The sequence below is a fragment of the Calidris pugnax genome, unplaced genomic scaffold (assembly GCF_001431845.1).
Source record: "Calidris pugnax isolate Ruff unplaced genomic scaffold, ASM143184v1 scaffold72, whole genome shotgun sequence".
Lineage (NCBI taxonomy): Eukaryota > Metazoa > Chordata > Aves > Charadriiformes > Scolopacidae > Calidris > Calidris pugnax.
The window spans coordinates 23,313-46,026 of NW_015090808.1; the positions used below are offsets into that span (position 1 = coordinate 23,313).

The window sequence follows — 22,714 nt, forward strand, 5'->3', positions numbered from 1 at the left end:
TGGTGCCGACGTGGCGGGGCGGGGAAGGGAGCAGGGGGCGCGCCGGCCGGGGGACTGCTGAACGGTAAGGAGCGGGGCGCTTTCTTCTTCTTCTTTTGAAACCGGGCTGCGGGCTCATCTGTGATAACTCTGCCCCTCGAGGGGATATGAGAAAAAAAAAAAAAAAGAAAAAAGAAAGAGAAGGGGGCGGTGCGGTTGGAGGGAGCGGCTCCTGCTTGGCGGGGGCAGGGGAGATGCCGCCGGGGCAGCCGCCTGAGGGGGCCCGGCTTCAGCCCGTCCGTCCCGATGAAGCGGGCGTCGAGCGAAAGGGAAGCGCCGCCGTCCATTTAGGAATAATAATAAAAAAAAGTTAACCCTCCTGGAGGGAAAGCGGCTGGATTTTGTTTTCCAGGCGGGATAAAAGTCCTCAGAGCGGCGGGGCGGCAGGTGCCGCCAGCGCCGGCCCCTGAGGGGAGCCGGCCGGTCCCACCGCTCGCCTCAGAGCAGCCGGTCGCTGCGGGCCCGGGGCTGGCCGTGGTGTCTCCGTCATGAATTTATCTGTAGAGAGGTAATTATTCCCTTTGGGGTGGAGTTGTCAGAGTTGATTTAGGTCATTGTGGTCTCACAGGTGACAGCTGAGATGGCTCCTGTGTGGTGTCCCCCCCCCAAGTCAGGCATGGCTGTGGGTTCAGAGGGATGTGGTAGTTTGCTGTTATCTCCTTTGCTCCTGTCTGCTAAACTTTCCTGACAGCTCAAGGCTCTTTGGCCTGTCTGGTCCCCAAAGATGACCCAGCCCTGCAAAAATTTATGTGCGTGGCTGTGCCAGGATCCTTTACAAATTGTACCCCTGTAGGGGCATTTTCTTGCCAAGGTCTGTGTACAGATTTTACAGGTTTTGGTACAGCATCCTCATACCTGGTTTACAAAAATTTTCTTTAGGTGATGCTGCCCATTGCACAGTGAGTACTGTTAAAACAATGGTGATATGTACCTACACTATTGCATTTTATCATATTTGCTATATTTGTAATGGAAAACACAAATACTTGTGGTGAATAGAAAGATTCTGACTTGTAAATGCATGTTTTCTAAAGATAATTAAGTTACAGTGTAAGCGGAAGTGATATAAGTGGCACCAAGTGCTTATTTATTTATATATTTATGTTTCTTATTCACTGATCCCAAATGCTATTCTTAGAGCTGCTCAAACAGCTGATCCTCATTCAAGTTAGATAAACAGGCTGCTAAAGCCATGATTCTATAGACCTTAATAAAATATACTAATTTAAATACATGCTTTCCAGGCAGATCTCTCCTAAATCCCAGTTATATTTTGCGTTTTTCCTTTATTTTTTTTTCCTCCATGTTCTTCAGTCCCTCTTAGACTCTCGGTCCTTCCTAGCAGATACAAAGCTTTGAACCGTATTTAATTAATATGGGAGTCAATGAAAAGACAACATCTACTGAGAGGACTCTGTGAGTTTATTTTATGCTGTGCAATTCAATATATAGTCAAGAGGTTGCAATAACAACTACCTGTCAAGGGTTGTCTTCTAAGTAGAGTCCAGGCTGTTGTTGCTGTTGTTGCCAGCAAGTAAGTGGTGGTAATCACTGTAGAGCAGTCCTTTTGGACTCTGCCAGTGCTGCTCCTTTATCAGCTGCAGAGCTTGCTCGACAGCCATTTCTCTCCCTTCCTGGCTCCTCAGCCTGATGACTGCACAGTGGTCTTTTTCTTCTAGAAAAAAGAAAGTTACGCTGGAAGATAAGAAGTAAATACGATAAAATGGGTTTGGAACTTAAAAAAAAAAAAAGGAGCCTGAGGGGAGACCTTCTGGCTCTCTCCAACTCCCTGAAAGGAGGGTGTAGCCGGGGGGGGAGGTCTCTTCTCCCAAGGAACAGGCCATGGGACAAGAGGAAACGGCCTGAAGTTGCACCAGGGGAGGTTCAGATTGGATATCAGGAAAAATGTTTCCACAGAAAGGGTTATGAAGCCTTGGAATGGGCTGCCCAGGGAAGGGGTTGAGGCACCATCCCTGGAGGGATTTAAAAGATTGGGTTGACATAGTGCTTCTGAAATTCTGAAATTAGTGACCTGGTGTAGTGATGGTTTTTATCAGAGTGAGGTTGATGGTTGGACTCAGTGATCTGAAAGGTCCCTTCCAACCTGGACAGTTCTGTGATTCTGTGATTCTAAGTGGCTGCAGAGACTGTGCCATGTCACGTTCTCAAATCATGCCCCTTCTCCAACACATAGATGCCACCACAGTTTTAGTCACACTGTGTCTTTCTTGTTGGAGCTCAGATTATCCTCTTCAGTGGTCTTTCATACACGTCTAAGAGGGAATATAGGAATTAACCATGTGGAAACTCTTATATTTGACTTCTTCAGACAAATGGATGTTGTTTCTCCCTCCCCAATTTGTACTTTGGAAAACAGTAATGCTGCTTTTGATACTTAACTGAGATCCTGCAAGGTGAACAGAGTATTCAGTGTCATCGTGATATCAGTGCTGGCACGATGCATCTACCACAGGGCTCTGTGATTCAGGAGGCCTCACATCAAGGCTGTATTGTTTTTCAGCAATAGCTTATGGTAAACACTGCATATTTTATAGCCATTCAAATGTTTATGGAACCCAAAAGACTTTATTTATTTTCTGTATCCAGAATTGAAAATGTCTGAAGACGTAGGTGATGGCGTCCCCCCTGAAGAAGAGCCTGGAGTAATGGAAAAGCCCAGCAGTGAGGTGTCACCTCGTGAGTCAGTACCAGACCTTGTGGAAGCTGAGGTCTTACATGAGTCTGCACAAGATGGAAGTGGACAGGCTGCTCCAAGTGCTGGGAACGGACAGGAAGGAGGAGACATATTTATTCACGAAAACCCTTTGGCTGGAAAAATAGTTGAAAGTCTGCCTTCCAGTGGAGAGGTGACTGAAGATGTGATCACTGAGTGCAGTGAGACTGTGAGCCTTGATGCGGAACCTGAATCTGAAGAAACACTGAATGAACAAAGCAGCACAGTAAGTAACACGTGCTTTTCCGTAAAAGCCCTCCCTTCCCTGCTTTGGAAGGACTGGATTTTGTACAATGTATGTGCAGTTTTTCACAAAAGCCTAGGGAGTTCTGTACAGAGAACCTGTGTGGGAATAAAAGAAGTTAAATTGCAACACCAAGCTTTTGGAAACTAGGAATAGATGAATTTCTCTTTGCCAGTATGATATTAATTTGGTCTTTCTAGCCCGGCTGCAATAATACTGTACCAGAGCCTAAGTCTTATTAAGAATCTAGACTGTTTTATATAGATATAATACTCCTGTGATTTTCTTATCTAGCTTTCTGTACAAATCTGCTTCGTTCAGTTCACGGAATGAACCTAGAAGGGGACAGAACTTAAGCTGCATATGCAGCACTGGATCTTGTACTTGCTAATTCTCAAGTCATTGACTTTACAAAAAAAAATGTTGTATGTTTCACAAGGCTCGGTAGTTTTTCATTTGTTCTTGGCCAGTAGTTTTTTATTTGATCCACAGACCTTTGGGGGTCCTGTGAGTAATTGCAAGTAGTTAATAAAAGAAAACTAAGAAAAACAAGGCTTTTTTTACGGTCCACCTGGCTATACACGTGACGTAGCTGAAGATGTTGTCAGCTCCACTGAAAAATGTTCAGACATCCACAAGTTGGAAAAGACATTGTTTTAGTCCTACCTCAGGACCTTTAGGCCTTTAGAGGGACCTACCTCAAAGAGGTGACAGGGGATCCGTACGCTGCACAATCCAGGGCTGTCTTGGGCCACTTCAGTTTTTGGGTTTGAGTGTGTTGTGTAGGGATGATGTCTTACTGGAGACTTTCTTGAGACAACAGTTTCTTAAGATGACTAAAATATAGAATACTCATAATTGCTTAACACTGGCCATTGATGTACAAGGTGGGCAGCACCTTCTCTGGCTGTGTTTTTATTGAGCTCAGGAGTTACCTGTGCACATCTACTGGGTTATGTCTCTGAGGAGACTCAGGCAGCCAAGCCTCTAACGCTGTCTCCCACTAGAACTCTGGAAGGAGGTGAGTTCCCTCCTCTCCCTAATAATAATAACTATACAACAAACTTGCATAGTTTTATAGGATTGCGTTCCTGAAGAAATATTGGGACATCTGTAAAGACATCTCTGGAGTTTTGGGCACTTTCAGGAATAGGGGATCTGAGCTTAGCTTCCCATTCTGCTTTCTCTTTTTCTTTTTTTTTCTTTTTTCTTTTTTTTTTTTTTTTTTTTTTGAGGTCCCTTCCAACCACCACAATTCTGTGATTCTCAGGCACAGAAGCTCAAACTCCACGTAATACCCAGTCTGGCACTGGCCATAAGCGTTTCGATTAGCATTAAGAATCTGTTGCACTTTTAGGAATGAAAAGAGCTTTTGGCAGTCGTTGTTCTGGGCTATTTCTCTCTGTGTTCCACCTCTTGAGAATCATTCCTCAGGAGGCATCACCATGATTAGAGGAGCCCAGCATTGTATTACAAAGTGCCTGTTTGCAGATTGTATACCCTTGTAAGCAAAAGGCACAATGGTTTTTGCTGATATTATCATTTATTATTGTTGCCTGACAGGTTCTTTGTGTTTCCTCCTCCATTTGGAAATCATGAATTTTAGACAGTGGAATAATATTGTTGTTCCTACAGGCTGCAGACTCCTCAGCTAAAGCAAGTAGATGGGGAGCTTGGGGTACCTGGGGAAAGTCTCTCCTGTCGTCAGCTTCTGCCACAGTGGGTAAGTGTTCAATCAGTAAAGTACATGGAAATAAATCAGAATTTTAATGTGTCATTAGACACATTCATGTTGTCTCTTAAAGATTCAGAGACAGTTTCATTCTGATAGGCTTGGCAATCACGATTATGTTTTTTTAATAGGAGGAAGGACCTTCCTAAACTGTCAAAACACATAAATATTTCTTTGGGCCAGATTATGGACAAGGGACTAGGCTTGTTTGTATAGTTTGAAGTAAATTACTTCATTGTGGCTCCTTCACAGAAAAGGATGTGTCATCTGATACTATTATTATCTGCCAAAGGCTTATGGTTTTTGAAGTCGAAGCACCCCGGCCCAGATGAATGCACATGCATGTTTGTGGTTTATACACTGTGACTTCTCTCTGTACCCCTGGCTCTGTAGGAGATCAGCTGCCACTGGAACAATAACTCTGTCTGTGTCATCTGACACCAACAGACTTCACAAATGTATTTTAACAGCAGCTTTTAGGAGAGACACTTTAGAATTTGACTTCAAACGCGCAATTAAGGAGCTTAAATCCTGAAATAACTTTGAGGCCCTGGGTCAGTATTCCTGAAATTCTTACCTAACACTGCACCTGTGCAGCAGACTGAAGAGCAGATTCCTCACATCAGCCCTGCACTCACCCACAGTCAATTAATTGCGGGTTAATTGTTCTAGACTTCTGAGAACTAGATGAGGCCAAACCCTGTGGCACTGGGAGGACCATCAATTTCTGTTCAAACTGATTGTAATACAATATTTAGCAGTTTGAAAAGTAGGGAACTAAACTGATGTGTGCCACTGAAACAAGTTTTACATATCTGGTCCAGAGTATTGTATTTCAGTTTTATCATTTCTAGTCAGTTAATACACGGGATATAGTAGAATAAGTGAATTATTAACCTAGAAAACAATTAGGCAGTTGAAGTAAGTTTAATAGTTATCTTGATTGTCATCGTTTGTGTAGTATAAGAATACTACACGCTGTTAGTAATCAGTTTTCAAAACATACAATCTAAAATATGCTTCTGCTGCAGGTCATGGGATAACAGCAGTAAAGGAAAAAGCAGGAACTACCCTGGGAATTCATAACACAAGTTCAGTGTCTTCAGAAACAGCAGACTCTCCTGCAGCTGAAACACCAATTATACGTAAGTTCAAGTTCATCGAAATTGGACAAAAATCTTTGAAAGTGCCAAATTAGTCCGATGTACAAAATTCTTAAGATTTTGATCACAGCATCCAGTTTACTGTAATTTGTGACTTGAAAGTATGCTGGAGCTTGCTTTTTTTCTTTTCTTAGAAGCAGAAGATTCCCTGGACCAAAGCTCTTCTGAGAATATTCCTTCTCCTTCATCTGGATCTCGTGGCATGTTGTCAGCTATCACTAATGCTGTACAGAACACAGTGAGTCACGTTAGCAGCCTCTCTGCTCTAGTTCTTCATCATTTTTAGGTGCAATTGTACTGTAGGTCACATTTAACAGGTGAAGATTGTTAAGTTGTAGGTCTTTATAAAAACGGTTCTGTTTTAAGTCTGGTTTGAGTCTGTTCCATGGCAAAATAACGGTATCAAATTTAAAAAAAAAAGTCAACCACAACTAAGTCAGTTCCTACGTTGACACTAGTTGCAGTGAAAAATGCAGTCTTCTCCTAAACTATATAGAATTCTGTAAATTCTTGGGAAATTTTTTTTATGGTTGTGGCACCATTGTCTAATGTGGCCCTTCCAGAGAAAGTACGATAAAATTTGTTAACAGTCTTCTTCTAAACTATATAGAATTCTGTACATTCTTGGGAAATTTTTTTACGGTTGTGGCACCATTGTCTAATGTGGTCCTTCCAGAGAAAGTACGATAAAATTTGTTACCATTTTTGAAGGCAGATAAAATAAGAAAATACTCCATTTGTTTATTCTCTGTCTAGTCTCTCCTTTCATATTGGCCTTCCCAGCAGGTGGTCTGATTGCAGGCTCAGTGAGGCAAGATCTTTTGGCCATGGTTCTTTCCTATTACGCTTTGCATATGTTTTCTGTGTGTTGCACTTCATCCTTTTCTGGTTGTCTGTGTTTCAGCTTTTGCAAAACCCTATGCTGTACTAGTTCCAAATCAATTTTTGCGTCATCTTCTTCCCCAGCATTTTTCACAGACAGAAATGAGCTTTTCAGTGTCATGTTCCCCTTGAAATTTGAAGAGACTTTAAGCTAAAAAAGCATAGGAGACTAACTCCACATAAGCACATTTTACCAAGTGGAGATTCTTTCTTAGAGTATATCTAATTCCCTCTGAGTGCCTCAATGCTCTAATATCAAAGATTTGGGGAGCAGAGGGAGATTCCTATAGACTATTTCTAAGACTTGCTACAGAATCTGGAGCATCGTAGGGCTTGTGAGAGCTGGACTCCACTAAGATTACCTGAGCATTGTATGAGATTTTTAAATAAGAGAAATGTGCTCTTAATCCAACCTAGACAGGCTGTTACACCACAGGGATGAACGTCACCAACCAAAATCTGACAGATGCATAGTCCAGACTGAAATGGCAATCTTTACCCAGTGAAAACTCCTCAATGTACCTGAAAAATTGTGGGTAAGGGCTAATGCTAATACAAAGGCACAGGAAAAACAACTGTATTTTGATAGACAGTTCTGGAGTCATCACAAGTGTCGACATTTCAGAAATCAGTTGGGTAAGGCAGGGTCATCCTGTTCATGGTAGACTTTGGCTCCTTATTATTCACATCTAAAATATGTTCCCATGGACAAGATGCCACTTGGGGGGAAATTCAAGTGATATTATTCGTAATTCTTTATTGCCAAAAGGTGTTACGTTTCCTCCAGTGTGAGTCTTTTACTCAACTGGAAATATTTGCATAGTTCATTTTGCTCTTTTTGAAAATGTATTCAGAACAAACTAACATAATTTTATAAATGTATCTGTCCTATTGTTAGTTAAAGCATAGAAAATCTAGGGGCCTGAGTGTTCAAAGGTGGTGTCAGCCAAAACAGTACTCTTTACAGTTCATATTAGCATAAAATGGAAAGAAAATAACTCCATTGCATTATTTTATACAGGGGAAAAGTGTATTATCCGGCGGCTTAGATGCTTTGGAATTTATTGGGAAGAAAACCATGAATGTCCTTGCAGAAAGCGATCCTGGATTTAAGAGAACCAAAACACTGATGGAACGAACAGTTTCTCTCTCTCAGGTTGGATTTATTTAAATACAGCTCTGTCAATGCAGTTTCACATTCTTTTTCCAGAATTTCAGATGCCTCAGGGGGAGGCTTTATACGTTGCAGTAGACATTCGAGTAGGCTTATGGAAATAAATGTTGTGCTTTATATTTGCTCCACTTCCTTTTTCTTCACAGAACTACAAAAAATACTATAAAATCATCTTTCCTGCATAATCACATGTACAATAGCTGATTTTAATAAGGTAGTATATGCACTGATAAATCATTACACTCTGGAGACAGAATCAAATTGTCAGTGTTTTTGTAACTGCTGTAGATAGATGTCTTCCAGCATAAACATCACTTCCCTTGGAAATGAATAATACTGGAATGTGACATATGTTTCATTACGAATTAAACCTTAATGTCTGTCTCAACTGACGTTACCCTTACACAGTCATGACTCATACATTTAAAAGCTCAGAGACATGATAAAAGCAGAACAAAAGTCTAAGTGCTGTCAGTACAAAATTATGTAGCTCTCCAGATGCTGAGAGGAGGGAGGCTGTGGAAATCAATAGACATTGAAAAAAACTTTAATTTTACTACGTGTTTAATTCTTTGTAGAGAGGAGTGAAGTATTTTTCTTTTAATGAGATGTTTCATCTTTAGTTTTGGTCATTGTAAGTTTAAACAGACTGATACTGTTGTATGATTCTGTGATTCTATAACTCTTATTAAGGGTCACAGGGTTAAAATAAGCTTTTCAGAATACCTTACTAAACAACACTTATTTTTCTTTCATTGTAATTAGTGGCTAAATTTATGATATGATATGATATGATATGATATGATATCCATAGCTGATATTGCTTTTGAGAACATAAGCAAGATTATTTGTTTGTTTGTTGTTTTTTGAAAAAAGATGTTTAGCAATTAATACTGGGAAAACCATACTTGGAATACTACATCAGTATTTTATTAAAGTTTATCAAAAAGGAAGCTAGATATTTCAGCTCTGCAAATGTGATAGATTCACAAATTTTATTACTGCTTCCTTGACAAGCAGAAGGTAATAAAATCTGTCATACCTACAGCACTAGCAATAAAACAATGGAAATCATGTCTATTTTTGCAGCTGTTGAGAGAAGCTAAAGAAAAAGAAAAACAGAGGAGGGCCCAGCAAGTTACAGTTGAAAGAACAGCACATTATGGACTACTTTTTGATGAGTTCCAAGGTTTGTCTCATCTGGAAGCTCTGGAAATCCTGTCAAATGAAAGTGAAGCCCAGGTACAGTATGCAGACAGCATAAATCAAAATAATGGTTGGTAAAAAAATTGTTCTTTGCATTAATTTCACTCTGCAGCTGCATGTGAAATGAACAGTAAGTTTTTCGTCGACTTCAGAGAAAGCTGGATTGGTCCCATGGGCCAGTCCTGGGCTTCAGGAAATCAGTGTCAACACATGTAAAATTAAACTCCAAGATGAACTCAGAACAAACAGCTTCAAAGCTGAAAGTAATTTTTTCTAGGATCATAGATCAGCTTGTGACACTGTCGTTTGCAAAGAGGTTGTTGTCTTTTGGTGTTGTATCAGGCACTGATATTTTCAGGAATTCCAATCCTGCTACACCTAGAGACTAGTGAATTAAAATGAATTCCAGGTTACTTATTCAATTCCTAGGTCTTCTTTATTGTGTTAGGTTTTAAACTTACATAAAGCTACCCCAAGATATCATTACTGGAAGTGTACAAATGCTATATATCTCTCTGAAGAACATACTAAAGTTACTAAGGCCTATATAATAAATGCATTTGTGAATTTGAGCTGTCAGTAGGTCTCAGACAGTAGATTAATTTTTTAGATTCCCAGCACTGTTTTATAATGAAACAGTTTTCTGAATAAATTTCTTAAAATACACGGGTTTTTTTTTTTTTGTTTTAGTATTTAGCACTCCTTGCCCTCTGGGTTACTTCTAATAAAAATATCCAACCTATTTTTTTAAAATACTTTTTTTTGCTGTCACAAGTGAAGCTTATTTTAATAATAGCCGGCTACATGCTGTCCATGATGGTTCTGCTTTTTTGCCCTTATGACTGTAATTGCAAAATTATAAATTCAAAACCTACATGTAAAACAAGCTCAGGTTAATTGCACACATCGAAACTGTTTTTCTTTTAGTGTTACATATCCCAGGGTAGGGAAGGCTTGGGCAGGTTGTTGCCATGAGAGATGAGAGAGACTGAAGGCATTGCTAGTGTCCTGTGTCCTTGCCACCCTATTATAGATGCAGGGACTTGCAGGTTCCTGAGACACCTAAAGATCTGTCAGCATGTTCTCCAGAAAAACAGGTAGACTGGTAGACTGTCAATAATTTTGGTTGCATTTTGAGGGAGGGGAAACTGGTTTCTTTTTCTAGCTCCTCCTATGAGTTCTCAGGCTAAAGCGTGAATTCGGCCTGTGCTCTTCTTTCCTGCTCTCTTCATCCAGGCAATCCCAAAATGCTTATTACAGCTTGCAATTAAGCCACAATTTTATAATTCAAAACGAATGTTTCAGGAGAAGGTAAAGACCTGATGGTCTTGCAAGGCTGGTGTAATTTTTGTGATGCTTTGTTGATGAGAGCTAAAAATGTGTCTACATAAATCAGAAGATTAGAGACGAGATTTGAGCATAATGGAAGTTGCCATTTCTTAGCCTGGTCTGGTATCAGCCCCAAAATTAGCAATTTAAGAAAAAGGCTCTGTTTTGTTTAGGAAACCCTTCTGTCCTTTCTTTTGCAGATTCAGTCAGGAATCCCTTCTGTCCTTTCTTTTGCAGATTCAGTCATATTTAGCAACACTTGATGGAGAGCAGCTGGAGACTGTGAAAAATGATTTAATTGCTATAAAGGAGATTTTTGTTCCAAAGGAATCAGATGATGAAGTGGTACCCGCACAGAAAGGTAATTACAAATACAGAGACTTAACTGTATGGACAATTGTTACTTCTGCACATAGTAATTAAAAAAATTGCAATCCAAACTATAACTTCTGATATCCTGACACTCTGCAGAAGCAAGTCACTAAAATTAATACTGTGAAAGTTCTGGAAGCTGATCAATGCTTAATTTTGAATTTATATTGTAATTGAAGCATGAGATAGAGAATATATAAGGTAAGGAAGTATTGTGTTAGTTTACTATATCCTCAGTGAAAGCAAAACAAAAATAAGAACAACGACTTTTTGGATAACTGAAGTTTTCTTACAGAATCTTTTTATGAAATTGTGTCATCTGAAAATTTAGGAGTGTTTAGCAATGCTTTTCTGTTCGGCAACTTTATCCTAACTTTGTATCCTCCCCTGCTAGACAGGGAAAAGATTAGAGTGTCATAAAGGGACTTCAGAACCTGGATCTTTTTGAGGGAAAGCCACTTTGAAACCTCGTGGCAAAGCTGCTTTTTAGGTGTTGCTTGGCAAGACCTGACATATGAAGTCTCAGAAAGAAGTTAAAGTAGTGTTGTCCCAAAGTAGGGTCGTTTACCCTCCAATATACACACAGAGTAGGGGTATTATTTATTTATTTCATTTCTGAACATGTGTTGTCCCAAAGTAGGGTCATTTACCCCCTGTGCCAGTCGTTTACCCTCCAATACACACACAGATTAGAGGTATTATTTATTTATTTCATTTCTGAACATCTGGATGAGCAAATAGACAAAACAGAGCCATAGCAGAAGCATCCATGGCTCTGATGTAGTGCACAGCATGGGAGAGAATGGGACCAGCATGGCTGTCCACACATCAGCTCACAAAAGTTACAATAAAAGGGGTGGGCCCTTTGGGTGGGGACAAAATAGGTGCCTAAATGAGCTCTCTGCATCTCTCTGGCCTTTCAGAATACATTCTTCTTGAGTTGTTCCCCAGCTGTTCAGAGGAAAGCTCAGTCTCTTGGTCATTGCAGGTGAAGAGTTCTTTGTCTAATTTGTTTTATAGCACCGAAGGTGGGCAGTCTTTAAATGAAAATACCTAATAAATGAACAAAATACCTAATGAATAAACAAAACAAAAAAAGTGGGAATACAGGAAGATGTGAAATTCAGAAATTCTGACTTTTATCAGGCTTGGTATGGGGACTTTGAACCTTTTAGTGTCATCAGGCTATAAAAAAGCTGGATTTGGTATATTCCCCCAGGAACTGTTAGTGAAGATTCCCAACTCAGTAAGTGCAGATGGACAGAACCAACCGAAATACCAACTTTTAGGAACTTAGAGCATGTTAGAATATGGCAACTGCAAGTAATCAAAGGGATATACGTAAGAAAGGTAAAATTTCAATACTAGTGATATTTATCTTTGCTGATGAATCTTTTGAAATGTAATTGCAGATTCTTTAAGGCTCATTATTCCTAAGCAGAAGAGAAAACATTTTTCATTTAAACAAAGCTTAATCTTAAAATAGAAAGAAAACACACCTCTTAGGTGGGGTTTACAGACAGGGCAATAAAAAATATGCTTTCCAGTATGTTTCCTCTGCAACTTACCTGGATCTGGCCCTGCTGCTGTTTTTATTCCTTGGTTTGGAAGATGAGTTTAATACCTCTTCGTTGGTTATTTTGTGGGTCATATATTTTTGTCAGATAACTGGGGATTGTTCATCTGCTTCTCCTCTTCCTGCTTTTGTGAAACTTAGTGGCATTTAGGATGGAGTAGAAAGAGTAGTTGAAGTGTCAAGCCAGCATATCTGGTTGTGCAGGTATCTCTCTTGCTTCTTCTCTTCTTTCTTTGAGCATATACACATACCTATACCCACACACCCCTGTCACTGTCACTCTTTTTTGAGTGCTAGAGTGCTTGGGGAAATTACTTGGATGCATTGGAGCATGTAGAATACTGTAGTGATAACAACCTAACAATAAATTGTCTTGTTTTTTCTTGCAGCAGATATGGGAGAGGAGTTTGTCAGTGTGCTCACGGAACTGCTCTTCGAATTGCACGTTGCTGCTACTCCTGACAAACTTAATAAGGTTAGCATCTGTTTGAGACCTGCCCTCTGTTTCTCAGGCACAAAGAGGGAAGGCTTTGCTCTGAAATCTGATGCAGAGCAGGACCTATCTCAGTCTAGATAGTTCAGAAAGCAATTAGAGATTAGACATTTTCAAGTGAGATTAGTAAGGCGTAGAATTAGTGACCTGCCCTCTGGTTCTTGGGCACATAGAGGGAAGGCTTTGCTCTGAAATCTGATGCAGAGCAGGACCTATCTCAGTCTAGACAGTTCAGAAAGCAATTAGAGATTAGACATTTTCAAGTGAGATTAGTAAGGCGTAGAATTGTCCAGGTTGGAAGAGATCTTTCAGATCATGGAGTCCAACCATCAACCCAAAATCTGACAAAACTCATCACTAACCCATGTCCCTCAGCACCACGTCTGCCCAGCTTTTAAATCCCTCCAGGGATGGTGGAACAGAGGTCACAAGCCTGGCAGATTTGGTCTTGCATGCTGGGAACAAAGGTCATGTTCACAATTATTTGTCTTCTTGGATTCGTCTCATCTAGCTTCAGTCATGTAAAAGTTAGATGGCTAGAAGGTAGTCACATCACCAGTCACATTTTTACTATTGGGCCCCTTTAAAGGTGATTCTTCTGCTGATCTTAGGTTTAGATCTTAACATATTTTTATTTGACTTCACATTAAAAAAGAGAAATAATAAATTTCCTGCTAACCATAACAGTAGTCTGAAGTTGTATAAAACTTCAAGGCTTTTCCACTTTGATCTACTTTCATGCCTGGGAAGGGAGCTGAGGATACAGTGATTTTCTATTTATTTTTCCTGTAAGAATTTAAAGGAATCTCTCTTGTCCTATATTTTTTTTTATTGTATCTTCTTACTTTTTTACTTGGGAAAATTATTTCCATGTAAATTCCTTTGTTTATTTTTCCTTTAAGAATTTAAAGGAATCTCTCTTACTTCTCCTATATTTTTTTATTGTATCTTCTTACTTTTTTATTTGGGAAAATTATTTCCATGTAAATTCCTTTGAAAGATACCTCATAAAGCTGAAATGTAGCTCACTCTGGTATTAAATCCAACTATGTGTTGGTTGGGAATATCATACTGTATCATCTTTAGGTGGTCAGAAGTGCTTCTTCTTGTATTTTCTTAAATACACACTTAACTAAATGCCTCCTAGAGGCTTCATATGTTTATACTTTGGATTGTAAAAAGGACTCGTTAATGAATATTCAGAAACCTCATTTGATATTGCCAATTTGAAGTGAACTTTGGGGTTGTTCTCTGTTTATCAGGCTAGGAAAAAAGCTCATGAATGGCTTGAAGAAGCCAGTTTCTCCACCTCAGTAGACATAGAAGAGAAGCTAAAAGAAAAATCTGAAGAACCTGGTGAAGACAAGACTGAAAAAGAAGATAAAATTGATGCTGATAAACCAGAAGTAAATAAAAACAAAACTGTGGAGGTAAAATAGCTTTTGGAGGATGCTTCATTAAGCAAATTGTCGTACTTTGTTTGATAAGATTGCTTCTTTATCTTTGTGTGTTGGTTTTAGATGTTGTCCTTATTTTTTAAACTCAGGAAACTATTAAGAAGTATTAATATATAGCTACTCACTATAGACCCACTAGGAAACTAACTTACTTAAATATTTTAACTGTTAATCTGGTCCCTTAAGCAAATATCAAAGTAGCAGTTCCCTTAAGCAAATATGCAAAGTAGCAGTAGCAAAGTATGGCATTGTTTTTATTTTTTTATATCTATATTTTTGTGTGTGTGCTTGTGTATGCACAACATCCAGTGAGCTGAGGGGTTCTGTGGTGCAACATCGACAGCATGTTGAAAGCTGTATCTCTGCCATCCTTGGCAACTCTTTTTCCCTGTGACAACACATGGAAGAAAGTCTTAAACTTTATTTAAACACAAACAGTTTAAATCACAAACAGAGAAACCAGAAAATTTATTGAGGCAACTCACAGGTGTTCATTCTCTTTATGAAAGGTAGCCTTTAAGGGTAAAAGTATTGTGTCTGTTTAGGCAGCCCCTCTTGTTGATAAGGTTAATTGTGATTGAATGTTTTACAGAATCATAGAATGGTTAGAGTTGGAGGGGACCTTAAAGATCATCGAGTTCCACCCCCCTGCCCTGGGCAGGGACACCTCCCACCAGAGCTGCTCAAAGCCCCATCCAGCCTGGCCTTGAACACTTCCAGACCAAGTTATAGCAATCTTAAATGTAGCTGGTATCTTTGTCAAGATTTTTTGAATTAATTCTAACAAAGAAATTATCCTTCATCTTTCCTTCCAAAAAAAAGGTCCAAAGAAGGAAACAGAGCTACACTGTATTTGTTACAGATTTTTATGTGATTGCAGATTCCCAGCTGGCATCAGCTTGTAAAAACTGCAAAACTAGAGTGCTAGGTAGGATTTTTTATCATTGCTGGTAAAATCCACTTTTTTATTGGGAGAATTACCCATTTCTACTCTGGAGATTCATCTGAGAGATGACACAATACTTGTGGCTCCATATGAAGCAGTTACGATTTCATCCAGACTTAAGGGATCTTTGCATTCATTAGGACTAGGTTTAAAAGTGCTATGTTAGAAAATCTGAGAGCCTGACCTAGTTCCCTCCCAAATAAATGGTAGATTTATTCTCATTCATTTTCAAGGATGAGTATAAGGTCTGTACTTTATAATCTGTGGATATTTCATTTTCCAGTATTCTTTGTAAGGATGCCGTTATGGCTGATGTTACTTCACTGTGTATGTGATGGTATTTCCAAATGTGGAGGGAGGGGGAGCTCCTATGTTTCAGATTCTTTTATATGTTTATTTATTGGTGGTATTACTATTGATATTATTACCTGTTTTTATTTTAAGGAAATCTACATGCTGTCCATTGAAAGTCTGGCTGAGGTAACTGCTCGTTGTATTGAACAGCTTCATAAAGTAGCAGAATTAATTCTACATGGGCAGGAAGTAGAAAAAACAGCTCAAGATCAAGCAAAAGTACTGACAAAGTGAGTATTATGAACATTTGATATTTGCTTAAAACTCAGGAAGTTCTCTTCAGCTTTTGGCACTTGAAGACACACTAAGTTCACGGATCAGCAAACAGGATGGGCTTTAAGGGTCCTGGTGCTATATTTTTCATGTAATCAATGAAAACCTGTAGTTTTTGGACACAGTTAACATATGGAAGTTTACAAAATGTGCCCTATTCATAGGCTGAAAGTTGTTTCTGCTCCAGCAAGTGAATGTACATGCTGATTTAGGGTTGCTAATTTCCTCTGCTATGACACCGTGCTAGCATATACAGAATTTGCTTTTGGAGTGTGTAATGCAGTTTTATTATCTGCCAGTCGTTTCCTTAGCTAGTGTTTATCTGCCAAAAATATATAAAAATTAATCTGCAGTTCTAAACAATAAGTTTCTGAACTGTTTTGCTGACCAAAGTTGCCAGCAAATTTGTGGTAAACCGTGACAAAACATACATAAATTCAAGGAGCCAGTTTATCTCGTGGGACTCAAAATTCAGATCTCAATCTCTCTGTAGTAATTGATTCTGCTGATTTCAGTGGGGTTTGACATGAAGGTGTTGTAAGGGCTTGAGTCTTAAGTAATAAAGTATTAAAGAAAGTGTTTAAGAATGCTGGTAATGATAGCAAAGTCCATGGCAACACATCAGTCTAAAACATGGTACTCGAACAAGTATTGATTTATTTCCAACAGTATTTTTAGGAGTTGTGTTGCTGCAGGCATCAGAAAAACAATAATTAAACGAGAAGTTTAGAATTTAAAAAATGGAAACATTGCCCTATCAAAAAAGACTGGTGCTGGAGTCAACATGACGTCATTTTGCTGCTGTAGTGAACAGTGGATTTTTCAGTGGAGGAACATAAAGACTGTATCATGAAAAAGGTCTACACCAAAATGATTTTTCAGTGGAGAAACATAAAAACTGTATCATGAAAAAGGTCTACACCAAAATATTTAGAGAATTACTAGAAGCAAAATTGTTTTAAGAACATTCTTGACTTCTAAGATGAAGCTTTTACCTGGGACAGTCATAGGGTTTTATATGCAGGACGAGGATGTATTTTTATATTTGTCTCTTTTTTTTTAAACCAGTTTAACGAGTGCCATGTGCAATGAAGTTGCATGTTTATCAAAGAAGTTTTCCGACTCTTTAACAGCAGCTGGGGTAAGATAACAGCATTTTCTGGAGCGTTTGGGCTTTTTTTAACATAGTTCACTTCTTAAAACAGAAATTATTATCTGTGGCTTTACACGAGGTAGTAGCAAAGAGGGGACTTCTTTCCTCAGATCGAGAATTCAGGGCATTCTTACAGCAGATTCCCTGTTGCAGAGAAAGTTTATGAGCCTTGATACACAGCAGCATGTCCCCTCCTTCTAAAATCTCTCTTTCTGGACACCATTTTTCATTTTCCCTTACGTTTTCCCATTTTTCCACAGCACTTCTTATCTTCTCATACTGAAAGTCCCACAACTTAATGATATTTTTCTTCTCCTACTCAGCCTTTCCCAGTTCTGCCATGAGCTCTTCAGCACATCTCTGAGCATGTTTTTTCTTTCCCAGGCTGCTCTTCAGCACATCTCTGAGCATGTTTTTTCAGATTTATTTCTAGAGAACATGATTTATTGGCTTGCATTTGTTCTGAATGATGTACATTCCTTCCCACTACTCTGGGAGAAACTGCTTATTTTGCATTTTGGGATGCTTATTTGCATTTTTACTGTCAGTAAAATTGCTCACCTTTTCTCTACCCATCTTCCCTTTGTTCCGCCACCTTTCTCCAAATGAAAATTATGGGGTTCATGTTTCTTTAAATCTGTAATATGGAAGCTACAAATTGTAAGTGGAAATCCTTAGTTAAATTAATTGGTATTGTGTTTCCTTTGTTGTAAGAAAGTCTACTGTTACTGAAAGAAAGCAACTCTTGCTGGAAGTTATTGTCCTTTCCTTTTAAAAAAACACAATGCAAAGAACAGTGAGAATAAAAAAAAGGAAAGAAGTTTTACTGTTCTAAAAAGCAGAAGAACTGGCCAGTCTTGGATTTCTCACCTCTAGTAGTGTCACTACTCATCATACCCATCTTTATTCCTATCTGGGGGTTGAGAAAACCATGATGCACACTGAGCTCTATTTACTGGCCAGTCTGCCTTGTCCAGCTCAACAAATACTGCCTCCAGTTTGAGTTTCACCTGGTTTTCCTTCTATCTTTAGCTGTTCTAAAAAGCAGAAGAACTGGCCAATCTTGGTTTTCTCACCTCTAGTAGTGTCACTACTCATCATAGCCATCTTTATTCCTGTCTGGGGGTTGAGAAAACCATGATGCACTCTGAGCTCTATTTACTGGCCAGTCTGCCTTGTCCAGCTCAACAAATACTGCCTCCAGTTTGAGTTTCACCTGGTTTTCCTTCTGTGGGGGAGCTAATTTCCTTCTAACCACAGATACTTGTGAAATTCCATTTTCCTCTGACCTGTATTTTTCCTTCTTGTTTCGTTGAAAATCGGTTAAAAAATTTTGGGGGGAGATGAAAAGGGGCACCGACAGACAGATGGACAGACAATGTCATTGCATAAATCTCACATCCGTAGGAAACCAGGCAATTTGAAAATTGATGAAAAAGTAAAACCCTGGGCCCATCTTAGTTCATTTTACTCAGTGATGGAAATACGTGGGGTCTGCTGAATGTGTGTGAGATGCAGTCATCAGGAAAACTGTGAAAAACAGTCTGAATAAGAATAAGATGAAGCGAGGCCTTTATAGAATTCATAAAGCCACTTCTCACATATATTTCTGTTAAATGTATTTCTTGCCTTGGCATTTCAATCTTATTTTCTGGTTTACAGAGCAATATGAAGGCAGAGGCTCTTAACCCCATCATCGACAGCGTGCAATTAGAGGTAAGCCTTGGATATTTTCACAGTAGGAAAGGTTCGAGTAAAGTGATTTTGAAATAAAACAGTCACATTTGTGTCTGAAGAAAGAACTATATGAAAAGTAACAACAATATCATTCTGGCTGTTCAGTGCCAGCTCAGAAACCTCTAATTTTTGTGTTCAGCCTCTCCCACAAGTACTATATTAGTCATATATTTCTGTTAAATGTATTTCTTGCCTTGGCATTTCAATCTTATTTTCTGGTTTACAGAGCAATATGAAGGCAGAGGCTCTTAACCCCATCATCGACAGCGTGCAATTAGAGGTAAGCCTTGGATATTTTCACAGTAGGAAAGGTCCTAGTAAAGTGATTTTGAAATAAAACAGTCACATTTGTGTCTGAAGAAAGAACTATATGAAAAGTAACAACAATATCATTCTGGCTGTTCAGTGCCAGCTCAGAAACCTCTCGTTTTATGCGTTCAGCCTCTCCCACAAGTACTATATTAGTAATATTGCATTTACTGAGGAGTCTTAAGAGCTGTATGACCAAATCCTGCTGGGTAGGTCAGAGCACAGGACAAAATTCACAATGTGCCTTTTAACCCTTTTCTAACCCATTTACAAATTGCCTAGGATGAGCCTATCCTTACTGTTCTGTTAGAGTATGGTGCAAATATACTGTAAATTGCAAATATGCTGCAAAATTCATCAAATAATGCAAAGTCTTTCTGATACACAGGTAGTTTCAGGCTACTCTGTTCTTTAAAATTTGGGTTGCAGGTGTGCTGCAGTGCTTCCCATCCACGGGCAGTTAGATTTCTACAAAAAATCAGAGTCTAGCAGCAGGCTTGGATAACTACATCACCAAGATCTTCATGAGTGATTTCTTTTATTAGACACTTTTCTCTAGGAGTGACTTCTTCTGTTAGACACCGTGAGGTATTTTCCATCAGAAAAGCACAGTGAGTAAAATGTGCCTCAGTTTCACTGAGAAGAGGTCGAGAGGGAGGAAAACATTCATAAAGTTCCAAAATGTGTACCATCTGCAGCACGAATTCTTTTCACTCTGTTAATTAAATCACTCTTCTCTTTAAACATAAATAAACATATAGTAGTGACTGCAAATTGTCATTTTGTATCTAATAGTTCCCTTAGGAATGAGGAAAAGGTTGTTCTACAATAAGCGATTTTGCACTGAATTAACAATGCCTTTAAGGAAAATCATAGAAAGTTGAACAGAACTCTAGTAAAGATCCTTTTTGTTACAGTTCCTTTTGTTATAGGGTAAATTTGCTGTTCTAGCTGACATGCTCCAGGACTTGTAAAATCCAGAATGTCCAGAATTGTGGAGTGCAGTGTTAAATCCCATATTTGTATACAAATATGTCTTAGTACAGCCTTGGTTCTTGCGGAATTACAAGCTGCTACACCATTCAGTATTAGAAATTCCCAAAACAGTAGTAGGTGTTAAAACCTGTTCATTTCAGTGACAATTCTTCCACCTGCAGCAAATTAAAAATGAGTTCTCTTGGTGGAAAGACTGGCTGGTTTGTATCTAAAAAGTCAAATCTACTTCTGAACGCTGGCATTTTATTCTACTCATATTACAAATAAAAGTGTCCGAGAGTTCAAACTGAGGGGAAATCAGGTGGTTGAGGCCCCATCCCTGGAGGTGTTCAAAAGACAGGTTGATGTAGTGCTGGGAGGTCTGGTTTAGTGATGGTGATGCTTCTTGTTTGTTGTGCGGGTGTCTATTTTTGTCAGTTAGGTTGATGGTTGGACAAGATGATCTTTAAGGTCCCTTCCAACCTAGAAGATTCTGTGATTCTGTGATTCTAGATATATATTTTTTTTTAATCAGGTTTCTATATATCTCTCTATATATATATTTGGGCTGCCCCTGTTAGCTGCAAACTGCTGTAATTTGTCATTTTTCTTATCTCCAGGTTGTAAAACCTTGTGTGATTCTAAAATCTAGCGTGATGCAGATGGTAAAAAAACCAAACCAAACACAAGAGTTTATTTAAAAAGTACAATGTAATCCCTGAAATACGTGGCAACCGTACTGATGAACCACATGTTTCCTCTCCCCATCAGGGCTGCAACAGCACTACTTATATCCGGGATGCTTTCCAGCTCTTGCTTCCAGTTCTGCAGATTTCCCATATCCAGACCAGCTGTTTAAAGGTGCAGGAGTGACCTTGGCCCAGCAGTTGTCCCCACGGGGCTTAGCAGAAACCACAGACCTCCTGTCGTCTGCAGAGAGAAGAGATGGTTCGAGGGACATCTGGCCACTTGGAGTCCTCTGAAGACACTAAACGCAGTTTTGCACATATTGAACAACATTTTGAAACTTTTTAGACTTTAGAAGTAGTTAGTAAAGTGAGGAATTTCTTTTCCGTTAGACGATATCCTTTGCATTAATTTAAACTGAAGTTTGTTGATACTGGCGTTCACTTAAATCCAGATTCTAAGTGTCGACCCGTTCAGTCGAAGATGATTTAGGAAGCAAATTAGAATGTAAAGTTTTTCAAAAGGTTTCAGCCCAAATGACTGTTTCCCTTGTCTCCATTCTGTCAGTTAAAAATGCGTATTTCAAAAGTTGTTTTCAGTATTTAGTTTTAGCCAACGTGAACAAATTATCATAGTCTTCCACTTGTTAAATACTTTTTACAGGAGCACATAATAACATCATCATAATCTGTACTGCTTGCATAACACTTTGTGTTGAAAGAGTTGTACAGTAATAGGCATTACCTTTACTAAATTAAAATCATGGAGTATACACATCCAGAATGATACTGAAAAGACATTTTCTGAGCCAGGTAAGAGTACAGGTAAAGACCCATAATTTTATATTCATTGATGTCTATTTCTTCCTTCCAACAGCTGAACAACATTGCAGACCAAAGTAATCTTTTTAATACTCAATGAATAGAAAAGTTCCCATTTGAAACACCTCCAAAATAATCTCCTCTCCCTTGTGTTACCCCTGTGGGCTTTAATATGGACTTTAAACATCATGAACCTTTTTATCAGCTGGAGATAGTGATACTGACAGTTCAGAAATACAGTTTTGGAGGCTTCAAGGAAGTTGTGGAAAGAAGGTAGGAGAGAATTGCTGTAAGAGAATGTCAGAGAAATCACATTTTCTCTGAGGCAGTAGAGAGACAGAGCATAACTGAGCAGCAGGAGTGACATTTCGTAGTGACACTAACAACCATGATAATTTATTTGTATCCTTAGTTTAAAATCCTGAGCTGTGTTTAGGAATTTGAAATATCCTGAATTTGCTAAGGCTGGTTCACCTCGTAGACAGGAAGAACCTTCCAGTATTTCTGTTCTCCTGGATTTTCATTGTTTATTACATTTCCTTCAGCTACTTTGTACCTTGTTTTTTCCCTCCCAATACACTCATTAATTGTATTTAAATGCTTGTTCATTGTAGTTAACACCTGAATATGTTTAATCATAGAAGCATAGTTCATACATCATAAAAATAATGAGATGGAGCAGGAGGAAATACTGTCATTTTTGTTAGAAAAGAGAAACCATGTATTTGTTTTGCCCATGGTAACTTTTTTGGGTCCAGACAAGAGGGGACAGAAAGGTCTGTGTGTGTCCTATCCTGTTGTGGTCCCTGTTCTGCTGTCACACATACTGTGATTTTTTTGTTATTTAGAGATGGAATTTTCACTGTCCCTGAAAAAAGGCAACTGGTGAGCAGAGTCACTAGCCCAAAGGGAGGGTACAGCTCCCACCCACCCTTACAGCCACGACACTTCCATCTGGCATTGCTTCATTTCAGAAAGCATCTTTTCAGAAGCTTTGTACTGTGATTTTTTTTGTTATTTAGAGATGGAATTTTCGCTGTCCCTGAAAAAAGGCAACT

At 38.9% G+C, this 22,714-nt stretch overlaps 1 protein-coding gene across 3 annotated transcripts; it reads left to right on the top strand.

Moving 5' to 3' along the window:
• The first annotated feature begins 18 nt into the window (after positions 1-18).
• Positions 19-22,650, top strand: FAM114A1 (family with sequence similarity 114 member A1). Of its 3 annotated transcripts, none has more exons than XM_014938370.1 (14): positions 19-64; positions 2,647-2,999; positions 4,653-4,740; positions 5,781-5,894; positions 6,047-6,150; positions 7,816-7,950; positions 9,058-9,210; positions 10,741-10,864; positions 12,841-12,926; positions 14,207-14,374; positions 15,792-15,931; positions 17,043-17,115; positions 18,790-18,843; positions 20,920-22,650. In XM_014938370.1, the coding sequence occupies exons 2-14, from the start codon at positions 2,655-2,657 to the stop codon at positions 21,019-21,021; spliced, it is 1,686 nt and encodes a 561-aa protein (XP_014793856.1). In that variant the 5' UTR covers positions 19-64; positions 2,647-2,654; the 3' UTR covers positions 21,022-22,650. The 3 variants fall into 3 exon arrangements, with proteins under 3 accessions (XP_014793856.1, XP_014793857.1, XP_014793858.1); XM_014938371.1 differs by lacking the exon at positions 18,790-18,843 and adding an exon at positions 19,091-19,144; XM_014938372.1 differs by having other exon boundaries at positions 12,844-12,926.
• The last annotated feature ends 64 nt before the right edge of the window (positions 22,651-22,714 follow it).